A 12,011-nucleotide genomic window follows, 5' to 3' on the forward strand; every position below is an offset into this window, starting at 1 on the left:
AAATGGATCGAGGAGAGGACCCCGCTCATGCTGTCGTTTTCTTTTTGTTCTTGTTTTTAAATAGGAATATAACATTAGTGGAACTGACAAAGCTGGCACATGCACCATATTTTTCATGTTTTCCTTTGCAAAAAATAAATAAATAAATAAATAATATTCTTCTCCCCGAACACACATTAAATTCACATATTATTTCTGCTCCTTGTGCATTACTCGCTTAGCTAAAATGGAGAACTCGGGAGAAAGAGAGGCTCTGCTCGATATCAAACGAGGAAGTTGGAATGCCTTTCCTTATTTCATAGGTGTTTCTCCATTTAATTATTTTAAGTGCATTAATCAGTCCGTACGTACTACTAATTTAAAATTTCATTACAATAGTTATATTTATATATATTGCATAAATCATCTCTATATTCAACTTGTAAAAACTAATTAGAAAAAAAGTTTATGGTTTCCTCCTGATCTTCAGGTACGGTTGTGGGGCTGCAATTGGCCGGGGGTTGGCTAAGCAACCTCATAGTGTATTTGATCGATGAATTCAACATAAACAGCATTGATGCTGCTCAAATCAGCAATGTAGTCTGCGGCACCGCCACCTTGATTCCGGTTGCCGCCGCAGTTGTTGCCGATTCATTTCTTGGCTGTTTCTCTGTCATTTGGATCTCCTTTATCATCTATCTGCTGGCAAGTCTTTTTTACATGTCCACGGCCACCACCTACTATATGTATATGTAGCTAGCTTGTTACACACATAAAATGGCATTCAAATCATATTTGGAAAAAAGGATTTCAAATCTGTTACGTCGATTATACGTTGTTGTTGGAGGAAAATTCACCTGTCAATTCATGCTGTAACATTCTATGTTACGTATATTGGTAGTTTGATTCCACTCTTTAAGTTTTTATTGATGTGGTAGTTTTTTAAACATGTAAATTATCAATATATATATATATATATATCAATCAATTATTGGTGTAACAGTGTAGAGTTTACATTCGTGTTCGTGCAGGGTCTAATCTCACTACTCCTGACCTCCACGCTAGACAATTTACGCCCTATCCGATGCGAAAACGGATCAGAATCTTGTGTCGGGCCATCGAGTTTTCAGTATGCAGCAGTCTATGTCAGTTTGGCTCTAACAACAATGGGGCTAGGTGGCACGGGCTACACCATCACAACGATGGGAGCGAGTCAGTTTTCGAATCCTAAGCACCAGACTAGATACTTCAATTGGCACTATCTCGCTGTTTACGTTTCGTCACTTGTAACCAGCACGGGAATTGTGTATGTCGAAGATAATTTGAGTTGGGCATGGGGTTTCGGCATATGCTTAGTGGCAAACTTGGTTGGATTGGCCATTTTCTTGATAGGTAGCCGATATTATCGTTTTGTAAAGCCACGGGGAAGCCCTTTCATCGGCTTGGCGCGAGTAGTTGTTGCGAGTGTTCGAAAGAGGAAGACTGCCATCTCTTCTCAGATCACAGATTATTACTACGGAGATGATGCAAACATTAATGCAATGCTGGAGGCACCGTCTACGTGTTTAAGGTATATATATCATATATATGCATGCATTAATTCTTGTTAAATGTGCCAATTAAGTCGCTTGGATCAAGTTGTTGAGAATTATATATATGGACTTGGACAATCTCAATGGACTTTTGAAGTTCATGAGTTGGGTCAAACTCCATAATCTTAACATTGGTATAAGATATCTCAGACCTATCGTTATGTTTTGGACGGTCCTAATGGGTCATCCGTTAATATCTTGCAAACTTCATGGGGTGTTAAATGTCCCATATTGGTTGAGCTAGCTTTCAGGATTGGATTAGGCTCAAGTTTATAATTTTAACAACACTGTAGATGTGCAATGGTCATTAATCTAGCAAATATTTGATGTTATTTTCTTCATGACCGTTTTGTTTTCACACACAGATCACTTAACCGTGCCGCACTTAAGACCAAAGGAGACATGCAAGAAAATGGGACCATCTTAAAACCATGGGAAATATGTACCGTGCAACAAGTCGAAGACCTCAAAACTCTGATCCAAATACTCCCTCTGTGGTCAAGCGCCATCCTTGTAGCCACCCCAATCGGAATCCAAATGAGCCTTTCAGTTCTCCAAGCTCTAACCATGGACCGCCACATGGGCCAAAGTGTCCGAATTCCGGCAGCCACCATGCTAGTATTCACAATTATCTTCACCGCGCTATGCCTAGGCCTCTTTGATCACATCATCTGGCCAGTGCTCAAGAAAGTGACCAGGATAGACCGTGACCTGACACCGTTGCAACGCATTGGAGTCGGCCATGTGTTCAATGTGGCGAGCATGGTCGTCTCTGCTGTAGTCGAGTCGAAAAGGCGGGGCATAGGACGGTTTCAAGACCCTGAGAATGGCACTAATGTAATTGGTCGTATGTCGGTCTTTTGGTTGGTACCACAACTCGCTCTAGTGGGCATAGCCGAAGCATTTCATTACCCGGGACAAGTTTCTTTGTACTACCAAGAATTTCCCACTTGCCTAAAAGGCATGGCGACAGCCATGATTTCGTTGCTAATCGGGATGGCTTTTTATTTGAGTGGGGCAGTGATTGAGATTGTAAGAAGTGTGACAGATTGGTTGCCAGAAGATATAAACAATGGGAGGCTAGAAAATGTGTATTGGGTGCTAGTGGTGCTTGGGGTATTCAACTTTGGATATTATGTTTTGTGTTCTTGGATGTACAAATACAAAAATAATAATGTTCATGATCAGATGGAGGAAGATGGCCAAATTGTTCTTAATTGATTGATGAAAGAAATTAAATAAAGCACGTACCGGATTCTTTACCATTTCTTTGGGTCTTTACTCTTTATGATCAGTTTTTTTTGTTGCTAAAATTTTTGTGTTTAAAATTTTTTTTGTGTTTTTTGTTCCTCTCTTCTAACTTTTTAAAATTTATTTATAATTTTTAATTTTTTTAAAAAATATATCATTTTTTATCTTGTCATTTTTTGTATTATTTTAACACATTATTCTTGAAAAAAAAAAAGAAAAAATTAAGTATAATATTAAATATATATACATTTAAAAATATCATAAATTATAAGTAAATTGTATAAAAACCCAAATTAACTTATTTGTAAAAGTAAAAATTATAAAATTAATATTTGGATATGAGATTTTATCATAATAAAATACATTATGCTCGAAAAATTAAAATTAAGTATAATTTTAACTATTTAAATATTTAAAAAATATCATAAACTACATGTAAATAGGGATGTAAACGAGCCGAGCTGAGCCGAACAGTATTAGGCTCGGGCTCGGCTCGTTAAGTATATGTCGAGGCTCAGGCTCAGGCTCAGGCTCGGCTCGGGTAGGGATGTAAACGAGCCGAGCAGAGCCGAACAGTATTAAGCTCGGACTTGGCTCGTTTGGTACCCGAGCCTGAACCGAGCTTTTATCATAAAGCTCGGCTCGGCTCGTTTACTACATATGTCGGCTCGGGCTCGGCTCATTTATCGTACTAAATGAGTCTGGCTCGAGTTTGGCTCGTTAAACGAGCTGGTTTTCAGGCTCGTTTAGCAGGTTCGTATTCTGACTTGTTAAGTGAGCTCGATCTCGTTTTCGAACTTGTGAAGCCTAAATACAGTACAATACATCTCTATAAATTAATTATAAACTAAAATTAAATTTATTTTAAATAAAATAAAAATAAAAAACATAATTTTAAAAAAAATCGTCTCCAAAAAGTGACTTTTTAGTGTTAAATAAAAAAGTTCTATAACTTCCATTTGAACACCAAACCGATTTATCCCAAAATTCAAATAAACACATTGTCATTAATGTTAATCACATTTTCAAGTTCCTAGCTTAACTTGCCCAGAATTTCGAAAAACAATAAGCATCTTCGCAAACTTAAATACAGGATATAGTTTTGACATGTTTCAGCAGAAAAATCATATATAATCTATATGTTCATCAAATTAAGTTATTCCGACGCTAAATGAAAGACAAGACAAAGCACAACAAGTTTGTTTGTAGTGCACACTAAAATTCTACATGAATCAAACTCATTCAACTCGATTAATAAACTACATGTAGACTGAACCTACTATTAAAACATAAATCCGAAGCTAACACACTAAACGAGCCACCTAAACGAGCCGAGCTCGAGCTTCCTAGCTTATTAACGAATATGTTCGCGAGCTAACGAGCCGAACATCCTTAAGCTCAAGCTCGGCTCGTGAATATTGCCGAGCTCAAAATTAAGCTCGGGCTCGGCTCGATAAGCTTAACGAACGAGCCCAAACGAGCTTTTTCACGAGCCGAGCTCCGAATACCTCGCGAACAGTTCGGCTCGTTTACATCCCTACATGTAAAGTCTAATTAAAAAAAACCAAATATAATTATTTATATTTTTGTTAATTAGGTGAACCGATTTTTTTATAAAAACCAAAAATCAAACTAAACTAATCGAAATTTTCTAGAACTAAAACTGAATTTTAAAATTATAACACGAAAAAATGATCCAAGAAAATGATAAGATAAAAAATAAATGTTTTTTTAAAAAAAATTAAAATGTATGATTTTAAAAGGCCAAAATAAAGAGAAAAAAAAACAAAAAACCAAATATGTTTTTAAAAAAATATAAAAACTTAAATATAATAAAAAAAAAAAAGCAAAAAAAAACAAAGAAAAAAAAAAGAAAAGAAAGGGGGCTGTGGCCCTCAACAGCACCCCCTGCTGTGGACAACCCCACAGCAGGGGATCCAAATCCGCTATTTACATACGAGTATTGTTGATTTTAAAACACAAATAAGATATTATTGAATTTAAAATTATAGATAGAGATAATATTAAATATTTAAAATAGAATATGATATTATGAGTGATAAACTATGGGCAAATTATTTTAAAATCCCTAAACCCAAACATTTCTTTCTCTTAACTCCCTACACTCAAATTTTTTTGCTTCAACTCCCTAGTGGTCCCCAAATTTGTTTTAACAAAGTTTTTAGCATTTAATCCTTTGTACGTGGCATTGTTTTACCTATCGAACCAGTTCAGGCCAAGAAGAACTATAGGTTACGCAAGGTTTCCAGCCGATATATTCTGGATTAGGGTCCAACATTCTTTCGTAAGATGAATTAAATTCAAAAACCTCTTTGACCATAGTGTCGTCGGGTCATACCTGCCGAGTTTTACGAAGTGCTCCTCACACTCCAACCACCAGTTGCAACAGATGGTTTCTGCACAAGCTCCTTCAACGACACCCAGCACAACCTTAATTCGTTTTCTACCTTAAGGCGTATGGTATATGAATTTAATTATAAAATATGAGCATGAAAGAACAAGAGACTTTAGAAAAATTATTCAGACATAATATTATTACATAAATCAACTCCTTTGAAGAGGAGAAGACAACTTGTTTAGCTACTCATAGTAGTTTTTTTCTTGAAATACATAAAAGAAAACTTATTACAATCTTAGAAAGAGAAATATTACAACAATTTATTTGTAAGAAAACTGAAGGAAATGATCGATGTCTTCACCTTTCTTGAACGCTTGTATTTATATCTGAGGTTCCACTCGTTTCACCGAGAAACTTTAGGGAATCTTACAGCTGTTTGTCTTGTCCTTCTATGCCATTATTAATGGCATCTTTAGCTAGTGGATGAATCATCCGTTATCCACCTTGTCCTGTTATGCCATTATTGATGGCATCGTTTGTTGGCGGAGGAGTCACATGTCGTCCTTTTTCTTTTGGCTCTTTCCTCCTCACATGTCTTCTTTATTCTTGTCGAGGCATCTTCTGCTTTTGCAGTGATCCCCTGAAAAAACCGCATCTTTGGTGGTCCCTGTCCACCTTTGTTTGTCTCGAAAAAATCTTTTCGATCCGTTCGGGGTCTGAATGTTTTTTCGAACTCTGGCTCCTTCTGATCAGGACATTCTGGGCAGATAACCTCTGACCATATTTCTATGTGAGCCATGTTACAAAATTTTCGGCGAGTTTCTTTACTCCCCAGCAGCTTGTTGTTCCACAAAAAGTTTCTCTTCTTTTCGAAGAGTTCTTCCACGAAAGCCGTCGTTTTTCCTGTCATTGTGTTTAACAGGAATGATCCATTCACAGAATTCTGGTAGAATTTGAACGGAAATTTGACTTTGTCCATCTTGGTGAGACAGACCCAAATACCCCATGCCCTTCTGGTTGAGATTTCATTTTCTCCAAAAGTGGACACCAAGGGTATTTCTTTAGCTTTAGGATCCTTGATAAATTTATGGATCGTCATATCAGGTCTCCTTAGCTTGATGAAATAAAAGGGTTCGTGTGATCCTTTCCCTATTGGTTCTGGAGCTGCACTGAAAAAATATAATTCTAGCACATCTCCTCTGGACAAATGATCATTATTTGCCCATGTTTCTTGAACTGCTTCCTGGATCCATTTTGGTAACTGTGATATCTCCGAGAAGCTTGGCGACGTTGTATAAACTGAGGCCAAAACCCCAAATTCATACCAGAGCTTTACATCCTTAGGATTGACATTGTTTTTTAGCCAAACCCTTGGATATATTCCTGCAACATCAACCCTGCAAGTGTTCGGATTGATTTCACTCCTTGTCTTTAATTTCTCCCACTTCTGTTGATAAACCTGGAATGAAGAAATAATAGCTGGATTAGTATCAATCTTAGATTTACCCTTATCAGTGTTGGGCCTAAGATTGATCTCTTTCTCTTTTACCCCAGAGGCGGAGGGTTGACTTGATGAGTTTTTCTCATCAATTGTTGCTTCATCCAATTCATCAAAAGCTGATGATAGATTAGCACTTGTTTCTTGGGTTTTGGAATCCTCAACCTTTTGTTCTACAACCAGTGGCTGTATTTTTTCTTCTTGTAAAACCAATGGTTTTAACATTTTCTGTTTATGAGAAACCAATGTTTTCTCTATAGCCTTAACAATTGGCCCTTGAATAACAGCCCATAGTTGAGTTTGAGCTTGCATACATCCAGTAATTCGATTAGATACTTTGATCCGATCAGCTTGCTGTAACCTCCCAGCCATTTCAGCATTAATGACTAACTGGTTGAACTCGGTTTGAAGCAACCCAAGGTGTTCCCTGAGATGCCTCTGCATTTTCATGATGGAATCCACGTCACTGCCTTCCATCTCTTGTTAAGAAATCTGCAAGAATATTTTCATGAGATTTAATAATAACAATATCAAAAATAGAATTTTGACATAATGCTTGCCATCTTAATAACCTAGCTTTCTCAGGTTTGGATTCAATCTTATTTCTTAAGAAAGTTTTTACATGGGTGTTATCAACCTTCAGCGTGAATTTTTTAGCAAGTAAAAATAATGGCCATTTTTCAAAAGCCATTTTAACTGCATAAAATTCCTTCTCGTTGATATGTCATCTGATGGCCTCAGATTCTGAAAAAAGACCGCTACAGTATCTGCATGGTATTTCTCCATCCGGGGTGATCTTGGTAAGGACTGCAGCCCACCATTCGTCACTGGCATCCGTGAATAATACCAGATCATCTTCATCTACGGGTATAACCATTTTTTGGAGATTCTTACATATCTTCATTAATTGGTTTACCCCTTTAGTATGATCATCGGTCCATATAAACCTGGCATCCTTTTTTAACAAAGGACTGAACACCTTTATGTACATTACTAGGTTGTTTATGAACATCCCTGCAAAATTAACTACTCCTAGAAAACTCTGGAGTTGTTTTACATCTTTGAGTTTATCTGGAAAATTCTTTACCTTTTCCACAATATGGGGTTGTAGAATTATTCCAGTTTCATCAATCTCAATACCAAGGAATTCAATTTTCCTTGTTGCTATGACTGTTTTCTTTTCAGATAAAACCAGTCCTTCTTGTTTACAAATTTTAGAGAAAATATCTAAGTGTTTAACATGTTCGTCTATGTTTTTTGATGCTATAAGAATATCATCAATATAAACAAACATAAAGTTGAAATAATCTTTAAAAAGATTATCCATCTTTCTTTGAAATATTTGGGGTGCATTGGCCAATCCCATAGGCATAACTTCCCAAATATAGTATCCTTGTGGAGTAGAGAAGACTGTGAATTTCTTACTGCCTTCTTCCATTCGAATCTGGTAAAATCCAGACTTACAATCAAATTTTGAGAACACTCTAGCATTTCGTACACAGCTAATTAGGTGTTCTCTACTAGGTATGAAGTACCCATCAAACTCCAGGATTTTATTAATATCTTGGTAGTTAATAACTAACCTGGGTTTCCCTATTTTAATTTCACCATGATTTCTGACCAGAAAACCTGGGCTGCTATATGGTGAAACTCCTTCTTTGATTAGACCAAGGTCCAAATGTTCCTTGATAATCATTCTCATATCCCTTTGATCTGTTATGTTCATCGGGATAGGCTTATATCTGACGAATTCATACTCTTTGCCTTCCTTTAGAGTAAGGCTAGCTTTGAGTTGATTTCTATATCACCATGCCAAAAGATGCTCATTATAACTTTCTTTGAGCCTCTTTTTGACATCTTCAAGGGATACCTTATTTTCTAACTCTATATCTCTATGATTTAGAGTTACCTTGAGAAGCTCCATATCCTCTTTTTGGAGTTCTTGTTATGTTGTTATTTTCAACATGGTTTCTCCAAACCTTCTTGGATCTTTTATTTTTTGGTGAAAAAGTTGTCCTTTATCACCACGCTAGCTGCGAAATATTATCGAAAATTATCGATAAAAAGCAACCTTGAGTCTTTGAATGATAATTTTATGATCACAAATTGTAGTGAACATAAGTCTTCTTGACTCATTGTCTTGTGTGTACTTCTTAAACATTTTTAAGAAGTTATTTCCTAATAGGATATCAGCTCCTGTATCATGAAAATAGATTGGTGGTGTCTTTACATTGTACCAAGGTGTTTGACCTGCTCCTCCCACAAGGATTTCTGCTTGTTTTATTCCTTTGCAAAGAATTAAAATTTTTCGAGAGAAATCTCGTCCAAAAATTTTTGGCAAGTTCTCTTCACATTCTTCAGGAAAGACTCCTTTTTTTGCTGTAAAAATTCCTGTTGTCATTTTACTTAAAGGGATTACTAAATGGTCCTGCCATTTTTAGTAAACTGCATTGTAACTCAGTAATCTGATTAAGACTATTTAGCCTTAATACTTCTAAGGCCTCAGTAGGTAGAGTATTGTAACTCTTTTCTACTTCTTCAATGCGTTCTAGTAAATCATGCTCATGATTTACTAATCTCAAAAGTTGCTTCTTTCTCTGTTTGTGAATAGAGTTCTCGAATTTGATTAAGGGATTGTCCCTTATCCGATTCTCTTGGTTTTTCATCTTATAGAATTCTTATTGAATCCTCCAAGTCTTTTCTTTTGCCATGAACTATATTCCTTTTTCAAAACGTTTCCATGGTTTATGATCCTCCAGGAACTCTAGACCAAGAATGAGCTGATCCACTTCTTTTCCTGGAATTCCCCAGATTTGAACTTCCAATTCTCCAATATTTATCACTCCTTGGTAAGTTCCTTTTTCCTGTTGTTCCAAATAGTAAATCGAGTTACAAGGGAACTGGTTCCGATGACTTATAATTTCGAATATTATTTTCACTTCTTTCCATCCTTCTGGAGATCTAAGTTTTCCTATTATAGAAAACTCTTTTTCTTCTGGTGGAATTTCTTGAATAGGAGATTTGTCCCATCTCCTACTTGTCATTCGGTTTCCTTGGAAATATAACCTGCGGGGTTCTATTTTAAGGTCTCTATATAGAACTGGTCTGTCTTGAATTTGGATGTCTGTTTCCTAAATTAAAGGAAACTCGATTCTTTTCGGGTATATTGCTTGAGCAACTTTTTCAAAAATCTCTGGAATTTCAATGAACTCATTTCTAATAAATACCATTTTTGCGGATAATTCAAGTACCATAATTGAGCACAAACATTGCATAAATGAAGTACATAAATGCATAAATTGGGTACAAGAATTAAACATTGGATTTGACCAAGTTTGGTGGTCCTAGGAAGTTTTAAGAAAGAATTTTTATTGTAGGGATTTATAAAAAAGTTAGGTTTGGGTTTAGGAATTTATTCACAATTCACTCATAAACTATTAGATCTAAAAGTTTTAGAATATAGATAACAATATGATTTAATATAAATAATTTAAAAATATATTTTATCGTGATCAAACAAAATTTAATTTTTACTTTTAATAAGGGCTTGTTTTGCTTATATATATATCTTACTATCTTATTAATTAATGATATTAAAGAAGAGCACCACTTAGTAGCCGAATTAAAATTAATTTGGTGAATTCAAAGACGAAATATCTAAAATATCCTTAAAAAAACAAAAAACAAAATCTATATCTTTATTTTAAACTTCATCTGTTCATTATAATCTCTATTTTTGTGATTTCATTTTATTTTTAAATTTAAATTTATATCACTATTTTAAACTTCATTTATCCATTATGATCTCTATTTTTATGCAACTCATTTTATTAGAATATATATATACTAGTATTCCATCCATGCAATGCACGGAGCTTATTTCGTATATAATTTTATTAAACATTAAATAATACGATAATTTTGGCAATTCAATTAAAATGTATACACATGCTAACTTAACAGTGACTACTACATATGACGTGGGAAAAAAATCATTACAAATCATGATAAATAATATCATTCACCATGTGTTTCAACACTTGCTATTTTAACATTAACCCAAAAGCTACCTACCTTCAAATCAGATAATTATGAAAAATAACCATAAGACAAAAATAACATATAGAAAGATTAACATGATAGTTAATATCATAACTATATCTCATTGTTCTCATAAATTTGTTCAATAGTCTTGAAAATTCCTTTCGAAGTTATAATTTCTTCAAATAAGCTCTGGGCAATTGTTAGAGAGGCTGTGCTAATTGTGATGGGGTTGTTGCACTCGGAGTTCAATAGTATTCCACCCGTGTGATGCACGAAGCTTATTTCGTATATAATTATATTAAACATTAAATAATACGATAATTTTGGCAATTCAATTAAAATGTATACACATGCTAACTTAACAGTGACTACTACATCTGACGTGGGAAAAAAATCATTACAAATCATGACAAATAATACCATTCACCATGTGTTTCAACACTTGCTATTTTAACATTAACCCAAAAGCTACCTACCTTCAAATCAGATAATAATGAAAAATAACCATAAGACAAAAATAACATATAGAAATATTAACATGATATTTAATCTCATAATGATATCTCATTATTCTCATAAATTAGTTCAATAGTCTTGAAAATTCCTTTCGAAGTTGATTCTTCTAATAAGCTCTGTGCAATTGTTAGAGAGGTTGTGCTAATTGTGCTGGGGTTGTTGCACTCGAAGCTCAATCTGTACATGCAATAAATTTGATTATCAAATGGTTACAATTGCTAATTAAACAAAAAACAATTTATTATCATTACCAATAAATCAATCAATAAAATATATAAAAAATACCTTTTTCGAAAATCTTTGATTTTATCCAAATCTTTGTTCACCAACATCTTGGTGATTTGATAGGCAGTAGATACACATATTTCACCTTGAAATATTCTTTACCGACACATTTAAACGATCATCACAACAGACTCTTCACCATGTTTGTCAAAGTGAGCCACGTAAACCAAACTTCCCCACTTCCCCAGAGTGTAAACGTCAATCGATTATTTCTGAAGAGTAAATAAAACTGAATTAGCATGAATATATAATACGTAAGAAGTTGAAAATATCAATATTTAATCTATGTCTTCAAGGATGATATTGATGAGTTTTGTAACACGTCCATCTATCTCTTTATTTCGCGGTTATTCCCTCGTCACTATCTTACCTATCACATCTGGAAAACAAAACAAAATAAACAATTACATTTGAATTTTGTTCGATAATATTACGTAAAAAAATTAATTAAAGAATAAATAAATTTGACTAACCAAAAAGTATTTTC

General features: G+C 34.6%; 1 protein-coding gene across 1 annotated transcript; it reads left to right on the forward strand.

The window, feature by feature from the left end:
* Positions 1-203: 203 nt before the first annotated feature.
* LOC140885106 (protein NRT1/ PTR FAMILY 2.7-like) lies at positions 204-2,800 on the forward strand. The gene is made up of 4 exons (XM_073292038.1): positions 204-302; positions 470-684; positions 1,011-1,549; positions 1,937-2,800. The coding sequence occupies exons 1-4, from the start codon at positions 227-229 to the stop codon at positions 2,790-2,792; spliced, it is 1,686 nt and encodes a 561-aa protein (XP_073148139.1). The 5' UTR covers positions 204-226; the 3' UTR covers positions 2,793-2,800.
* The last annotated feature ends 9,211 nt before the right edge of the window (positions 2,801-12,011 follow it).

Source organism: Henckelia pumila, chromosome 2 (genome assembly GCF_033568475.1).
Source record: "Henckelia pumila isolate YLH828 chromosome 2, ASM3356847v2, whole genome shotgun sequence".
Taxonomy (NCBI): Eukaryota; Viridiplantae; Streptophyta; class Magnoliopsida; order Lamiales; family Gesneriaceae; genus Henckelia; species Henckelia pumila.

Bases quoted from the DNA above. Each gene is read 5' to 3' on its own strand.
- LOC140885106 (XM_073292038.1), top strand. From the start codon at position 227: ATGGAGAACTCGGGAGAAAGAGAGGCTCTGCTCGATATCAAACGAGGA. The intron at 685-1,010 runs GCAAGTCTTTTT...GTGTTCGTGCAG, and splicing joins CCTTTATCATCTATCTGCTG to GGTCTAATCTCACTACTCCT. The intron at 1,550-1,936 runs GTATATATATCA...TTTCACACACAG, and splicing joins GCACCGTCTACGTGTTTAAG to ATCACTTAACCGTGCCGCAC.